Below are 16,911 nucleotides of genomic sequence, written 5' to 3' on the forward strand. Positions count from 1 at the left end.
CCTGTTTAAAGTTTCTTGAAAACCTTTTAGATTAATTACAAATGGCTCTTAAATTGGAGCATTTGGATAAGCTATCACTGGAGCCAGTTTTATGGCCTGGCTCTGTTCTATTTAGAGCCACTCCGGTCAATAAAACCTCTTTTCCAACCCACAACTCATTAGCCAGAAAACTCAAATCCAAAAGCCAAAACCCCCGATCACACATCAACGAGACTCGCCCGTCTTAGATCATAATTCATGAAGTGGCCGCTGCTGACAAGCCGCTAACTGTTATAGCTGGCCGTTTAGTGTGCCAAATACTTTCCCAGGCCAGACCAGGCCAGCCCAGACCAGCCCAGCCTGTCAAATTAATTGAAGAATCGAGCTGGGAGAGCTGAGAGCCGGAAGACTGAAGACTCAAGAGCGAATGAAAGCCAGGCGAAGCCACGCAATGCAAGTTCACGCTTCGGCCGAGCTTCGGATTTGTATTTTTTGTAGCTTGGTGGCAAGCTAGTGAGTTGGGGAAGTTGGCTAGCTGGTAAGTTGGTAAGCTGGTAAGCGGAGCCAAGAGCCAGCGATCAGTTGCAGACGGTCAGTCGAGCGAGACAGTTGAGTATTTTGAGTTGAGTGCGCGGCGGTGCTGGAAAAGCAACCGAGCTCCGAAATCGAAATCCCAAATCAGAAAGCCAGGCAGCCAAGCTCAGGCCAGAATCCACGCCACAACCCACTATCGACTCGAATCGAATCGAATCGTCAGAGAAATACCAAAAAAAAAAACAACAGGTAAAGAGCAGCGGCCTCGGCAGCGCTGCGGCAGTAAAAAAAAGAAAGTCTCCGAAGAATCGGGCAATCGCAGGTGGCGGGACTTGGGGGGGCGGCGTCGAAACTCGAAGCTCAAGACTGAAAACTGAAAACTCAAAACCATCCAAGAAGCAATTCGCCAGCGACAGTCTTCGACGGCAACTCGAGGAGAGCGCTACGGTCTAAACTCCGGTCCAAAACTATACAATATATATTCAAACTATATAATCGGTCATTATCGGTTCTGTGCCACAATCAGTGAACAATTGTTAGTCAAGGTTAGCCATTGGATTCGAAAGAGAGACCCACTCTCGCAAAGGATTATCATAATTTTCAAACTAGTTTGTGTTTCATTTCCCCATAATTAATATTTCCAAACATAAACTGATTTTTCGTGAAAAATATTAAATATTGTGAAAAATAATTGCTCCCTATATAGGAGTATAGAAAAATAAGCTTCTTTAAATATTTTTCCACATTCCAAGGTTACAAATCATTGTTAATTGATAGTTTCTACAATCGATTACAAAGAAATGTGTTAGATTTAACGAATTGGCGCTTCTAGCCAGGGCAAATAAAATTCTCGAGCTAATCTCTATTTTTCGGACAAATATTAAAAGCAACCAATACTGCGTCGAAGCTCAAGGGATTATTCAGGCTTTTGCTGTGTGAAAATTTGAGTGTCCTGCTCTCGAATATTGTTCTTAAAGTCGGGTCCCAGGGGCATTGAAATAAAAACTGTGTGAACGTGTAGAGGATTATCAGCGACTTCTATCTGTTTTCCGCATATTTTTTTTTGTGGGAAATCTAAGCGTTTGCATGTCCCCCATGGAAGACCCCAGCCCCCTCGGCTCTTTTCTCTCAAGAATCGGGCCATAAAGCTCTGCTCGACTGGTCTTAGCCTTGGTTGGGGCAAGACGTCTTGGGCAAGAACTTTTAATTGATTTTCAACTGCGGAAGGCAACTTGTACTTGTGCTCGGAGAGTCGGACTCTTAACTGGCCGGGTCATAAATTGTATCTGCGGCAATTTAGGGCCAGCACAATACAGTTCAGCTGGCAATTTCTCTGGTTTTTATGCGCTCTATTTTCACATGTGCTGCTGATGTTGTTTGCCGTTTGAGGGTCAGGGTATTGGGGATTGGGGACTGGGGATAGGGGGTTCTGCGGCTAGAAGACCAAACCAAACAAAACTATTCCAAACCGAACCGAGTTGAGTAATCATCTCTCATGGCTCAGCACTCAGGTTTCTTCTGCCCAGCTGACCCACATTCGAACGACTTGGAGCAGTTAATTTAAGTGTTTCCTGGCCTTCCAGCCGAGCAGCAGCATCTGAAGCATCAGAACCAGCCACCTCAACCAGTTCCTACCAACCAAGCAACCATCTAGCTAGCCAAGCCAAGCCAAGTTATAGTTTACACTGTTTACATTGGCCAGCACTTTGCTGCCAAAACAAAACACACTCAACATAAAAAGGGGCCAACGGGGCGTATGAGTGATACGGATGGGAATGCAGCCAGGAGCAAGGATACTCTAGCAAGGACAAGCTATTAACGAAAGGAGCTGCTATGTCTGCGGCAAATTCGAGTGGCTCCAATTCATTTTGCACTTTTTCGCACATTTTTCGGTAGTGTTTTTACGCAGTTTTTGCTTTTTGCTCTTCTAAGTAGTTAGTTCATGACCAAGTTTATGCAGCTTGTCACTTTTTACGTCCTTTTTGGGAATGGGGGGCTTCCTCTTTGCAGCTCAACCTGCCAACTTGTTCTGCCAGGTGGCAACAAAGTCCTAATTTAAGTGACGGACGAGTACTCTCGAAAAAAAGCAAAAAACTTAAAATGTAAATTTAAAAACTGTGGGAAAAATTAAAGAGAAATTTTAGTATCTTTCTCTGTTAGCTTGTTAGAATTTAAGTTTTAAACTCGCCCCAAACTTGCCGTAAATTTTGGTGGGGCGTGGTCGTTGAAGCGGCACGTGTAAAGCTTATTTTTCCACGCCACCTTCTGGGCCATTGTCTTGGAAAATTAACTGCACCGCAGCTGCGAAGACAAGGAGGGCTCCGCAAACATATGGGAGAAGCCGGAACAAAGAGGGATTTTGGCACGGATGGGGTGAAAATCAGGTGCACTGTCAGGTGTGTCTTGGAAGACGCGAATGCAAATCCTGTCTGCACGTGGCCTTTTGTGCGGCCTGAATATTTATTGATATGACGGCGATATGACAATGTGGAAGGATAAAGGACAAAGGATAAAGGAGTCAGTGCAAAATCTAATGTCAAGTGGCAGCTGCTTCGCCTGAGGCAAGGTCTGCTCCCCTCTTTCCAAGATTCCATCGCCACCCATGCCACTCTATCTGGCTCTCTCTTCCTAAAGTGGGGCTTAAGTAATTTTTGCTGGCTATGTGACGTGCAAGTGCACAGCAAACACTTCTAAAGTGCACAGAGAACAATCAGACACAGCATTTGAACTAGAGCTACTTTAAAATTTCATACCAGATCTGATATAATCTTTCTCTCAGTGCACTATGGCCGGTATCTTCGCCATCAGCATCACGCACATGAATATTAATGTAGAATGCACACACGGTTAGCTGCGTTTTCCTATGGGGGGCATTAAAATATTGTGTAGTGGGAGCAGCGTTCCATATGAGTTAGTCCCTACAATAGACAACACCATGATGGGGGTGGAGGAAACCAATGAGGAAAGAGAAGTGCTATCCTAAAGCTGAAAAAACTTGATAGAGTTTGGAAGAAAGGGGGAGTCTCGTACTGTCCCACGCTTGTCAGAAGTTTTGCATTGCATTGTTGCCTGCCCTTCAGCCTTCAACCCTTCCGCCTTAGCCACGCCCCCCCTTACCCCACTCATATAGCTGTTCTTCTTCTTATGGCCGTTGTTGCGGCATGACGCGTGAAATGCTCAGAGTTCGGTGAGAAAAATGGTAGATAAAAGCGCATTGTGGCAACGGGGGCTGGGGACGGTGCGAAAAGTAAATGAAATTTCCTCAAGACTTCAATAGGCGGTAGTTTATAAGTACTTTGGAACAGAAGGATGCTTCAGCCCGGGGGGAGCAGCAGACTAGAGAGGATTTGAAGGCAGTGAAGTTACAGTGGATAAGCTGGAAGAATTTTAAAACCGATTGCTCAGAAACTAGACTAGTTTTTAGGGTTTTAATTACATATTTCTTTAGTTCTTAAAATTCGAACTTTGTGCTTCAAATTTCTTCACATTTTATTCCTCATTTATTATGATTACTCCCACTGTTTTAGAGATTTTGCGTCCTAGACCAAGTGATATGGCGTCATATTTTGCCTAAGAACTTGCCTCATTTCCACCCACTTGCCGCCGTCTTGGCCCCCTCAGAAGGCATTCGCCGCGAGCATCGGTATTTAATAAACATCGCTCAGGAGTTTCGCATCGTAAAAGTTTTAATTAAGAGCCGCCAACGTTGCTGTGGCTGTTGACACTGTTGTTGCCGCAAATCCGATGCTGCCGCCGGCTGTCGGCTGTCTTTCACCTCAGAAACTTGGGACATTGGAAAACCATAAAACAGCGACTTGGTGGCTTATCTAAAAACCGAAACCGAAACCGAAACCTAAACCCAGAAACTAAAGCCCCATCGTAAAGGCTAGTGCCCTGATATTGCTGCTGTGGCTGTCGTTTATGTTGCAGTTGGCCAGTAGGTCACTGGGTTTTCACTTTGGTTTATGGCCACTTTGCCGTTTGCTTATCAGCTCTGGACTTGATTTCCAGAAAGCGTTTTACTCATTTTTCAATAGCTAGCAGAGCCACGCAGCCAGTCGGCGGCGGCAACAACAACAACAGTTGCTGCAACAAATCGTTGCGAACAAGTTTTTGGGAAAACGTTGCGTCGCAGTCGCGTTGGCTTATACCTCTGTCGCTGCCGATGCTGTTGCTGCTGCTGCTTCTGCTTCTGCTTCAGTCTCTGTCGCTTTCACTAAGCCCGCAGCAGCCACACTTGACACTGCGACAATAACAAAAGCAACAGCACCAGCAACAGCGGCAACAACAGCAACAATTGCTGCGGTTGTTTGCAATTGCCGTTGGCTGTTGGTCATGCCGATTGTCATGACTAAAAAGCCACCAGCAATGGCAGCGGCAACAGCACCACTGCCACACCGAAGTTGTAAATACCCTAGCAATGTGGATTTCCTACGAGAACTTTGGCAAGCGTTTTTGCGATGCTACCCGCTCATCTCACTCGGATTTCAACTGCCACAGTGCCACAGAGTGGCGCCTGCAGCTGTCCGAAAAAGGTGTTGTGTTGCTCAGGTTGCTGTTGCTGCTGCTGATGTTGCTGCAACTGTTGCTGTATGTTGTGTGTCAAGTGCCAGGCAACTGGACAAAGCGGACAGGCGGACAAGCGGACAGCTGCCGGCGGTGGCTTTGAGGCGCTACTCGAAAACATGTTTACAGTCGCACTCTCACACGAGCGAGGAGCCGCTCCTTTGTCCGCTGCTGCTTTCTTTGCTTTGAGCTTTTTTGTATTTTTTGTTGGGTTTTTTACTTTGTGGCATGTTGCCTGGCTTATTGACCGAACGAACGAACGAACTAAATGTGTAATTTGTCCAGTTGTGAAAAAGAAAGTGACTGCCTTGAAGTAAAGAAGCGCCAATTGCGGCCAATTTAAAAGTTAAAAATTTCGAAATTTAACAACCATTTCCACTCTGTCTCTTGCAGATCTAACAGAATGAAGTTCGTGATTTTGCTGTGCGTCCTGAGCGCGTTGCTGCTGCAGATTGAGGCATCCCCGCTGCAGCGGCTCTCCAGAAGCGAACGGGCTGTGGCCCGCCAGCAAACTGTGAACAATGATGTGGCTCCTCCGGCGGCTCCCGCCAGCGAGGATGACGAGGACGACGATGATGACGAGGACGATGATGATGAGCCCGATCTAGGGGATCTGATCGATGATGATGATGGTAGGTCCACTGATCTATGATTAGGTTTTTAGCCCACTGATTGCACCACCGCAAGGCCGCACCACCAGCACCACTGTACGAACTACTCCACATTGAACCACTGAGCAACCGCAATGATCTCGCACCCAGCCATCATACTTGTCATGCTTATATTAACCGAATCCTTTCTTGTGACTCTTTTTTGTGGTCCCCGCTCCTTGGGTAACAAAGTTCTTTTGATTTCGGGACTTTCAGATGACGACGAGGAGGAGGATGACGACGATGACGAGGAGGAGGACGACACGCCACAGGGCCAGGCTGCTCCTGCGGCCGGTTCCAGCGACGATGATGAGGAGGAGGACGACGATGATGATGACTATCTGGACAGGCTGTTCGATGACATCCTGGGAGGTGGGTTATCATAGCTTTTCTTCTTTATTTTTGCGTCTTTTCCTGAAAAACAACGAAAAGGATAATAAAGTTCCTATAAGTTCTGAAAACTAAAGATTATAACTTCCTGCCTCCTTTCTAGACGACGATGATGAGGATGACGATGATGAAGTGGCTCCTGCTGCCAGTGCCCCCCAGAACGCCGTCACAGCTGCCCCTGCCCAAGCTCTGGATGAGGTTGCCCCCGCTGGTGGCTCTTCGGTGACCTCCGGCATCTCCGATGGCGTCGACCTGCCAGCCGAGTCCGGAAATATTGCGGAACCTGTGGCCGCCGGAAATGCCGCCGATGAGTCCGTTTCCGCCGCCGTGGCACCCGCCCAGGCAGCCGCCGCCAGCAGCAACAACGAAGGTGAACAAAATGTTTTTTACGATGAAGATGCACTTGTAGATGGTGTTAGTGGTGGCACAACTAGTTTAAGTAGCACCCTTGCAATTGACGAACAACAGAAACAAACAAACGTACAGCAACAGTTGCAACAGCAGCTGCAACTGCAACAGCAACAGCAACATGCAACCATTATCGGTCAGGCATCATCACAGCATGCAACAACTACAACAACAACAACAGTCACCAAGAACACTCTAACCAACAACAACAGTAACATCATTAACAACAACAACAACAACAATGTGGTGGGCGGTGGTGCGATCTTGGGGCAAGCGGCGACACCTGTTGCAGATATTGCCACTGCCCCGGGAGCGGGCGCTGCTGCCACCACTGCCGACACTGACGCTGACGACGATTTGTACGATGATGACGAGGACGCGGAGGACGATGGGGAGGAAGATGATGATGATGATGATATTGATGATGGAGTCGATGAAATTGGTGAAATTGCAGGTATCGCCGGCGACGACGACGAGGAGGGCGACGATGATGATGAGGACGACGACGACGACATCATTGGCGAGGACATCATCGAGGCTCGCCGCGAAGCACGTGAGTCCAAATCGAAGTCCGAGACGGCGACAAAAGCTGTCAAGGCCAAGAAGTCGACAAGTCCCTCCAAGAAGGCCAAAAAAGAGCTGAAGCATTAAACCAAACAATTGCTAAAAAAAAAAAAAAATTAAAAATCATGAACAACAACAACAACCACCAACAGAAAAGAACAACAACTGAAGACAGGGACCAACAACAACAAAAAAACAAAAAATAATAATACTACGATACTACAGAACAATCGATAGCCCCGATAGAAAAAGGAAAGCGAATTTTCAAAACATTTCTCCCTTTTTTGGGGCAGGACGCGATCCGGACATTTGCAATTGCATCTTTGCCTGCACTGACTATCCCCCCACCCCCACCCTCTATCCTCTAATTTATTTAAAACTGAGTTAAGTATCGCCTGCCCCCTCAATTGGGGATGGGAGTTGTTTATCGAGAGTTTGGTGCTAGTCGAACTATCTGCAAAAAAAAGCAAAAAACAAAACAAGGCACAATTGTTACTTCCCCCAAATGAGCATTCCCACATTCCTTTTCCACAAAACCGCACAATTGTTGAGTTATTTACGCACGGACTGTTTCACCTGACAAGAGATTTGCAACAGCAACTGTAACGCACTACTGCTGCAAGTGGAACATGCCACTGCAACAGCAACAGCAAAAGCAACATGTTTAATGCCCAAGCACAAAACACGAAAAGCATAAGAAGAAGTTGATGATTGATGAAGATAAGAAGATGGCGCAGAAGAGGCGGAAGAAGGAGTAAAGAAGAAGCAGGAGCAGAGCAAGTGAAGCGAAGACAGCAATGTTCGAAAAATGGCTTCCCTCGCTCTCTTTCCCACTCCAACACATGCACAGTTATATCAGAGATGGGCCATATTAAGTATACGCACATCGAGTGCCATTCTGCCATTGTCCATCTCTGATTGGTGCATATCTCTCTCTCCCCCTCTCATTACACATCCCGCATTACACTTATAGCTAAATTGATGTAACAAAACCAACAACAACAACAACAACAAATCAACACCAACACAGCAATAAGAATTGTTCACTTAGTGTAATTTATTTATTTCTAGTTGTAATCGCTCTCCCACACTGATTTCGTATTTATTTTTGTAATTAAAACCAAACAATGATCAGATTCGGAATTTATTATCACGATGTAAACAAACAGCCTATCTCACTTACTCTCTATCTCTATACCTGTCTCTATGTCTATTTCTGTCTCATGCACACGCACACCAACGCATACCAGCACTCTAGCTCTCTTGCTTTCACACATTTGGCTTACAATTGAACAATTGACAAAAAAACACAAAAAATGTAATCTACTTTACATATTTGGCTTTTCTGCTCTCTTTTTCGGCTCGCATAATTTTCCAAACGTAAATAACGCAAATTTTGTAAAAAAACTATAGAAAAAACTGAAACTGAAACTAAAACGACAACAAATTGTAGCTAAAAGTTGAACGCTTGAAAGGCAGCGCAAAATTTCACAAAAAACACACACAAAATGGAAGAAAATAGAAAATTGTTAAACTTTGCGTTTTAGGTCATTTAATTTATAATTTATTTATTTATTTATTTATTTATTATTTATTGTAAAAAACAAAACAAGACAAAAAACAAACAAAAAAAAAAATGGACATCCACAAACCAAGCAAGAACATGAAGAACAAACCACAAAACAACATGAAATTTGCTTAAATAAATTTGCGAAATGAAATTCACTGAAAGAGCTTTTAATGGAAGTGTGGAATTTGTGTTTTATTTCCCATAGCATACTTTCAAGCGTCACCTTATGCGAGGTATTGGCTTTCTCTCCACTCTCTCTCTCTCTCTCTCTCTGTCCTTCAATGTATGTGTCTATCTCTCCTCACACACTCTCATCATTAGCAGTCCTCGGTCTCATTACTGTAATACTCCGCGGTATCTTGGCCAACTCATATCATTCATATCGCCCATCTGCAGCTGTACCATTCGCCCTAATTAGTTCTGCTCCGGCTACCGCTACTGTAATTGTAAACGTGCATCTCAGAACCTCCCACTCCCACGCAGGACATTATCTATTTCAGGACATGCCGCTTTAAATTTACAATTTTTGCTTCAATTAACTGGGCGAGGGAGTAAAGGGCAATCGCTAAAACTAAAACCGATTCTGGGTGTGGGCGGGCACTTAGCGCCGGAGTGCGGCAGTGCGAGGGAGGGGCTGACATGCAAAAAGGACATTAGTACCTCATCACGTTCCCCGGCGGTCGAGTGTGAGATTATATCCGCTTGTGGCACCCGCCCGAGGTTAGGCTCCGTCCGGCTGATGGGTCACGGCGATAAGGAGGAGACAAGGATTAGCTGGCGGGTGCGAAGGACACTTGGATGCTGGCCAGCGGAGGGGACAGTCTCGGAAATGGACTATTTTTGGGGTTAAATTGCATTCCCGGAAAGGTGTCACAATTCCTTGAAATGTTGGATAAATATTTGCTCGTAATTTTAGGAGCTTATAAAAAAGTCCTTATTTTGTCCTTATTCCTTCATGCTTTAAAGTGTAGAAATTGCTAAATTATTGGCTGGAACCAGTAGTCTAACAAATCACTCAATTATTAAATGATTAAGCACCCAATTAATTAGCACTAAAGTTGTGATGATTTATGTCTGCGAGGCAGGACTCGCTGGTTGTGGGCTGAGCTTCATATCTGGTGGGGGCTTTGATGTCAGTGTTTCTTTTTTACATTATTTGCTAACCCCAACCACGATCGAATAATCACTGGGGTCCGGGTCCTTTGTGTCGGTGTGTGAGTCTGTTCTGTGTGGTCAGGACGAAACAGAAACACACGCACTGACACTAGCACTGGCACACATTCCCCATGCACTTGAATGTAATTAGAGGTGGAAAACAAAGCACATGCCTATGGTATACTCACTCCGCCACACGCCCTTCCCGCCCACGCACACAACAACACACAGATACACACACACACATAGCAATTCACTAAAGCAAAACCACAATGTCCGCCCACTCCTTCTCCCCTCGAATTGAACTTTCATTGTGTTCAGTCCAACCGAACTAATGTGAACATTTTTCCGCCCCTCCATCCCGCCCTTCTGCCACCGCCCCTTTTCAACCACGCCCACAGGTGACCTGAAGAACAACGTCATCGATATGTCCACGGATGCTTTCCAGGCCCGGCACAACCACTTCATCGACGCCATCTTCTCGCGCATAAATCGCATTGTGGCCGACAATTATGATCCTTTTGTGGTGCGGCTAGCAGGTCGCTCGGCCACGCCCACTGCTGGAGCCTCCACTGGAGCGGCGGTTAAGGCCACCAGCAACAAGAACAAGAACAAGGTCACCACCACGACCAACCAGAAGGCCGGAGGTCATAAGAAACTGTGAGTGTAATTTTCATTAAGTCTGTCAGCTGATAAGTAGGCAATAGTTTTTTCAACTTAAGGGAATGGTAAGATCCTGGCACTTTTGGCCATCACTTTTTATCTATTTGGGTTTCAAATTTGTAGAATTTAAGAAAATTAATGGAAATTGCACTTTTTTTAATATTTATTGAAAGGTAATTTATAGAACTTGAATATATTCGTCCTAGCGTCAGGATAAAATGTAAAAAAGTTATTATTCCTTAGTCCTTAAAAAAAACACTCTATTTCTCTTGCTTTAAACCTTAAACTATCTTTCTAAAGAGAAAAATGAAATTGTGTCGCACTTTGGCAGGAAGAACACGCGTTCGGAGCCTCGGGCCAGCAATCAGCATCACGTGGAGGCGGATGCAGGGAGGCTGCAGGAGCAATTGACGCAATTACAGTCCGAGCTGGCCATCAAAGCGGTGGAGAAGAAGCCCAGCCCCTCTGAATTGGCCTCCGACCAGGCCGCTGCCCCCTCCTCGGACGCGGGAGCACCGAAAGCGGAAGTGCGCACTGTTTCGGGCACAAAAGTGAGCCAAAAGAAGTCCTCGGCCGGCACTCAGGGCCACAAGCACAATACCAAAAAGGCGTCTGGCCTCAAATCAGGCAACTACAATCAGCCGGCGGGTGCCACCAAGGCGGGGGCTGCAGGTCCTGCCCCAGGAGGTGAGGTGGAGAAACTCCAGAAGGCGGAGGGCAGCCTCTCCGGACTGGCATCCCTGAAGCGAGTCGGAAACGTCAAGGTGATCAGTGATGCCGAGGGACGCAATTCGACGATCAAGGCCAAGTTCACCCTGGGCCCCCTGATCCTGCGCGTCGAGAAGTCCTTCAAGAAGGGCAGCGTACGAAGTGTGAAGAGCGCCACGGCCAGGACCAACGAGATGATCGGCAGGATCAAGTTCAGTGTGCTGGATGATCGGGCCACCCTGATGTCCATCAAGGTGCAGCAGCCCAAGCAGGTGAGTGGTGGCTAGTCCTTTGAGCAATCACCCTTTGACATCCTTCGATTGGCACACAGGTGGAGGTGGAGAGCAAGGACAATCACGACCGCACCCGGGAATTTGTGTGGCGACGCACTCCCAAAATTGCCAAATTGGTCAACGAGAAGCTGAAATTGGCAGCCGAGTCGCTGTTCGCCCCCCAGGGTGTTGAGGTGGTTAGGCTCTGAGCTCAAAGGATTCCGCAGGATAACGCCATTTCCCACTGCTCTGCTCCAGCTATCAGTCTAGTATAGTCTCCTCTTAATCATAGTGCCTTATTTATTTATTTAACTTATTCGCCCAGCTATTTATCGCCCAATCTATCGAAAAATAAATGCAACTCTGTCTATAAAAGTGTCTAAATTTTAATTCTTTCTGAAAGGTACTAGGGAACTAAAATATTATCCATTTATTTGGGGGTTTCTTGAGGGGGTAACTCAGCCAGAAACGGTTGCAGCTTAAATTGCAGCCTTTTGCCGAACCATTAAGCCCAGTTTGGTTGGCAATTATCCTAGATCACCTGGAGGAAAATCAGGCACTGAATGGCTAAAAATATTGTCCAATTCTGGGAAAGCTTTGCCTGCCTGCCTGTCTGCTTGCAATCCTGCCACTCCCCCTGCCCCCCCACCCCCTGGTTGTCTGTAAATAAAGGTGCAGCCATGACCGTGTGTCCTTTGCCGCCTTTTTCCGGTTCTCTTGTTGTGCAACTCACACGTATCTGTGTCAGGTCGCTTGCAGTTTTCATTAATGTTGCAGCTAGGGCAGGCAGGCGGAGTTCGGATGGACTTTGGCGGAGCAAGTGGAGGGAAGGGGGCGGAGAAGGAACAGGAGCCTGGAACAGGATCCTCCGAACAAAGTAAATATGAGTGCGTTGTATATTGTGTTGCAACCTAAGGCGGAAGGACATGCAATTTGTTGTTGTTTGCCTTTGTTGTTACCCCAGCTAGTGCCTCCCTTTCCCTCACATATCATGCATGCTGTTTGTTTTGTCTTCTTCTTGTCTGCAGGATTTTAGAAAGAGATAGGTAGAGAGGGGGAGCGGGAGCGGGAGTGGGTTACAGTGGCAAGGGGCTTGATGCTGCTCTTTGTTGCACCTAAATTGACAACAATATCGTTTCATTTGCTCACTGAAGTGAACTCATCAGTGCCCACTGCCCTGCCCAAGCGGCTCTACACTTGAAAAAAATTAAAATAAATTTTCCAATAATATTTTGTACGAAAAAAGGGGAAGGTAGACAGGCCTGCCTGAAACCTATCAGATTTTAATAGCATAGTATTTCTTATAGTGCACCTGCCCCCACCTACACTCACATACCCCTACATTGGCACTTCATTTTTTGCCAGCTGCTGCCGCTTGATTATATTGGCTCTCAGCGAGGACATTGTGTTCCGACTTGGAGTTTAGTGGCTTCTTGTGACTACTGCTGCCGGCTGGCTTCCTACCCCCATCCCCATCCTGATTGCTGATGCATGGTTAAGATTCCTGTGCTCCCCGCCGCCAGGACCTCAGGAAGGCAACAATTTAAACAAATTCAATTGTCAAGGGGGGGACGCCAGTCGGCCCAAACTCATTTACACTTTTGCCAGCTGCGTTGCCGAAAGCCAAAAAGCACAAATAACCAAAATACGTAAAATAAGCAAGAATAAAAATGCAAAAATAAATTTGTAAAATTTTTGCAACTGAAAATTCTTGAGCTTAAAATTTGCATTTGTTATTACTCGGTCGGTTGGCAGTTGCAATTGTTGAATATGCAACACAATGCCCCAGAACAGAACCCCTTTCGCTCGCAGCAGCTAGGGGGCTGCTCCACCTCTGATGCTGTAACTCGGTTAGCAGATTTAATTCCGAGCCAGATCCTGATTGTATTACAATGTGGGCGGAATGACGCCCTCCTGTTTAGCTGGAAAAACAGAAGTATTCGTAGAACATTTTCATAAATCATAAAATTCTCGCTCGCTCGCTCGCCAAATGAACTGCATTTGTCTCGGGGTTCTTCGGCTAAAGGCAATCGTTTGTCTGAAGGCCTGAAAAATAACCTAAACGGGAAGAACTTTGGCATTTAGTCGGCACCCAGGAGTCTATGGCTTCAGTTCAGTATGGAAGTCATCAATCATTTGGGGAAAATATTTTAAACTGTCTGGTTTTCCGGGAAAGGAGCAGCGAGAATCGAATACCCTGAGAGATAGATTGAAAGATTATTGATAGACGATGGGAATATTTTATAAAGTATTCTATAAATAAAGTATGAATCCTTTTTTAATAGGATATTTAATAGATAGTACCTATCTACTATATTTAAAAAGAGACTTCTAGATGTATGAATGTTTATTTGAGTTTAAATTTTAAATTAAATTTTTTAATATTTTATATTAAAGAGTATTCCCATTCTTCGTTTTTATAAATTTATGAATTCCTGAAACAATATTTTTTGGTGCAACCACATTGAAAACTTTTGGTTTTTTGCCATTTGCCGCAAAGTTTTCTGATACTTGGCTGGGCGAATGCGGCTCATTAGAAGGCACACCCACTGTCCCCTCGTAACCACCCACTTAACCCACCACTGACCCACACACTGCACCACACACACATACTGGGCGACTTTTAAACACCTCTGACAATATGTGCAGAAAGTTGATAACTGGAGAAATGTTGTGAGGTCGTCTGTCCGTCGGTTGGGAGTTGTGGCAAACTTTTCCACCACTGAGAAAATTTGAAGGGGGCTGGGGGTGGAGGGTGGTGGTGGTTGGTGGTTGGTTGCAAGGTCAGCGGGATGTTGGGCCATAATCGGCTTGTTTAATTAGTTCACTAAGCCGCACCTGGATGGGCATTAGTGGCTGTCGGAATAAGATGATCTGATTGAAAGTGTCGCGCGGCTTGCCACAAAAGCGACAACTAATTGCCACATAATCAACAACAGCAGTGGCAACCACAACAACAAGGGACAACTACAGAGTGGGGGAGCAGAGGGGGCAGGCAGAGGAGGGCGTGGGAATAGTGGGTGTTGGGTGGCTGGCGGATTTGGAACACTTGCGCTTTTTACCAACTCAATTTACGCTAATTACTGCCTTTCGCTTCAGCGATAACTGCTGTCAGCCATGCCCCTTCCGGCTCTTCCGCCCCTTTTGTCCCTCGCACGGGAGAGAAAGGGAAATCTCCAAGCTGGGAAGCGTCCAACTCCCGTCACCCATCTGCCAGAATGGCTGCCCCCCCCTACACGCCTCGAGAATTTATATTGTCATTAGCTCTTTTTGTGCAAACTCCGAGTGTATTTTATTGAAATCTCCTGCAGCCTGCTTCCTGCTGCTGGCCGCATTATCCAATTCGCCGCGAAATCCCGGAAAAAATTAAGAGAGCGCCAGTCAGTGGGGAAATCTAATTCTTCAGGCTTTTTTGCGAAACATGCGCGCTCTTCGCTTAATTTCTTCCCATTTCTCTTTGACACTGACCTAAGGCTGTCATTTTGGCTTAAATTATTGTCTTAGGCGAAGGGTTATATACTATTACTATTGGTTATGTTATTTAAGACATATTTTTTGTAATTTATAAAATTTTAAGTTTGAAATTTTATATATCTATTAAAAAGCTAACTAATTATTCAAGTAACTTACTACTTTACTGTGAAATGTATAATATTTTGGCTTAAATTATTGTCTTAGGTCTTAGGATCTTAGGTTCTATTCTAAACTATTTCTATTGGTTTTGTTATTTAACCTATTTTTTTGCAATTTATGATTTTTTCAGAACTTTATTAAAATATTACTTATTTAACTACTTTTGTATAAGATTTTTTACAAATAAAAACTCTTATAAGCAATAATAAGCAATGATAAATAGAAATAATAATTTTTCCAGTTTTATATTTCAGTTATAAGCTATTTTAATTTATGTTTTCTACTTAAAACCCTCCAAAGCCCCTTGCACCTCTCACAAATAATACCCAGGTTATGCCGTACAGTTATTTCCCTGCACTTCCTTTTAATTTCCCTCATTTTTAATACCTTAAATCTCAGTTTCAAGCATAAAAATCCACTCTACCGCTGCAGAGACAATCATAAAACACAGTTTAAGTTGGCTTCAGCCCATAATTCGCACTCATTAACTTATTCCCACGAATTTATAGCGAATTTTCGGAACTATTCCAAGCATTTGATGGCGAGACCTTGAAAGAGCACAGAGCAAGGAAGAGAGAGAGAGCGAGCCAAAGAGAGTGCAGATTGGAGCACACGGCGAATTCAGGAGGCGCCCCCAACTTTTCCCGAGTCCCACTCGAAAGCATGTGGCACGAACGCTGATAAAGGTTCGTGGGCGGTCGGAAAAGCGCCCTCGTGTCCCCGACTTTTGGCAGAAATCAGTTTCAGTTTCTGTTTTCTGTTTCAGTTTCAACGCGACATCGACGGCGACCGAACGGCAGGTGTCCCTCCGACAGTTCCCAAAAGAAAAGTTTCTGTGAAAATGTAAGGCCCGAAAACGACGTGAGACGCGACACTTTCCCGGACTCCATGTTGTGTGTGCGGTGGCAGTGTTGTACTTGTGCCAAGTTCAAAGAAAAAACAACCCAAACGGATAAGAGAAGCGGGCACAATTGGGTCGTAAATTTTGGAAAACGTGTGAAAACGCAGGAAAAGCCTCATTGCCTCATTGCCGGCAGTCGAAAATTGAATGACCTTTTGTCGCATTTTGTTGTTGTTGCTCCAGTTGCTGCTCGGCACGCGAATATTTTACGACATCGTCTCCAAAATATTATATACGATTTTATTTCAAAAAAAAAAAACAAAGAAAATCTAACAAAACCAAACGGAATAAAAAATCGTAAAAAAATAAAGAAATTTGTTGCGTGTTTGCTGCTTGTCAGATTGTCAGCTGTGGCGACTAAAGAACAAAAGTCGGCAGCCAAACAAATTATAAAAGTGTTAAACGCCCCCACAACGACCTCTAGCCACGCCCCCGTCGCTGTTCCCGCTCCGACGCCCACGTCTTATTAGCATATGCAGCAAATTAAGCCGTTTTATATTTAGCCTGGCTGGAGGGAAGGTGGGAGGAGCGAGGCAGCCGTCGCTTTGCCCAAAATACAAATTAACAAAAAACACACAAGAAACAAACAAAAAACTGAGAACAGTGGCAACTATCTTTGATCTGCGGCCGGCGTGCGTCAAAACACACCAAATCGCAGCCCCCCAGATATCGAAAGTGTAATCCAATATTCCTGCAAGAGCCGTGGAATGTGAATGTGACAGAAATTAATAGAAAATACATAAAATATTAACGAGAAAAGCGGCCGGGCGGGGTGCGCAGACAGCCTCATTGCCGCGCGATCACAGTGCGTATGCGCAATGTCGAGTGGTCGGGTGCTGCTGACCAAGAAAGTCAACTTTCGAAGGGGCTTTCGAACTTTGTTTCTGTTTTGTCGCAACTGCACTTGATGGAAAAGTT

At 45.3% G+C, this 16,911-nt stretch overlaps 2 protein-coding genes across 11 annotated transcripts in view; both read left to right on the plus strand.

Moving 5' to 3' along the window:
- Window positions 1-467: 467 nt before the first annotated feature.
- On the plus strand, window positions 468-11,834 carry LOC6506476 (nucleolin). 6 transcript variants are annotated; one of them, XM_044714440.1, is made up of 8 exons: window positions 468-517; window positions 5,473-5,711; window positions 5,922-6,101; window positions 6,223-6,489; window positions 6,982-7,080; window positions 10,218-10,476; window positions 10,811-11,459; window positions 11,519-11,834. In XM_044714440.1, the coding sequence occupies exons 2-8, from the start codon at window positions 5,483-5,485 to the stop codon at window positions 11,666-11,668; spliced, it is 1,833 nt and encodes a 610-aa protein (XP_044570375.1). In that variant the 5' UTR covers window positions 468-517; window positions 5,473-5,482; the 3' UTR covers window positions 11,669-11,834. The 6 variants fall into 6 exon arrangements, with proteins under 6 accessions (XP_044570375.1, XP_044570374.1, XP_032310056.1 ...); XM_044714439.1 differs by having other exon boundaries at window positions 508-587; XM_032454165.2 differs by lacking the exon at window positions 468-517 and adding an exon at window positions 526-762.
- Window positions 11,835-15,832: 3,998 nt separating this feature from the next.
- The window catches only part of LOC6506479 (zwei Ig domain protein zig-8), a 37,463-nt gene continuing 36,384 nt past the window's right edge, over window positions 15,833-16,911 (plus strand). For 2 of the 5 annotated variants that reach the window (XM_001957760.4, XM_032454052.2), the window contains exon 1: window positions 15,833-15,935. The gene's annotated coding sequence lies outside the window, so the exon portion shown is untranslated. The remainder of the gene's footprint in view (window positions 15,936-16,911) is intronic. The other 3 variants (XM_014909302.3, XM_044714431.1, XM_044714432.1) reach the window with 3 other exon arrangements.

The sequence above is a fragment of the Drosophila ananassae genome, chromosome 2R, assembly GCF_017639315.1.
Source record: "Drosophila ananassae strain 14024-0371.13 chromosome 2R, ASM1763931v2, whole genome shotgun sequence".
In the NCBI taxonomy this organism is placed as follows: domain Eukaryota; kingdom Metazoa; phylum Arthropoda; class Insecta; order Diptera; family Drosophilidae; genus Drosophila; species Drosophila ananassae.

Bases quoted from the DNA above. Each gene is read 5' to 3' on its own strand.
- LOC6506476 (XM_044714440.1), top strand. From the start codon at position 5,483: ATGAAGTTCGTGATTTTGCTGTGCGTCCTGAGCGCGTTGCTGCTGCAG. The intron at 6,102-6,222 runs GTGGGTTATCAT...CCTCCTTTCTAG, and splicing joins GTTCGATGACATCCTGGGAG to ACGACGATGATGAGGATGAC. The intron at 11,460-11,518 runs GTGAGTGGTGGC...ATTGGCACACAG, and splicing joins AGGTGCAGCAGCCCAAGCAG to GTGGAGGTGGAGAGCAAGGA.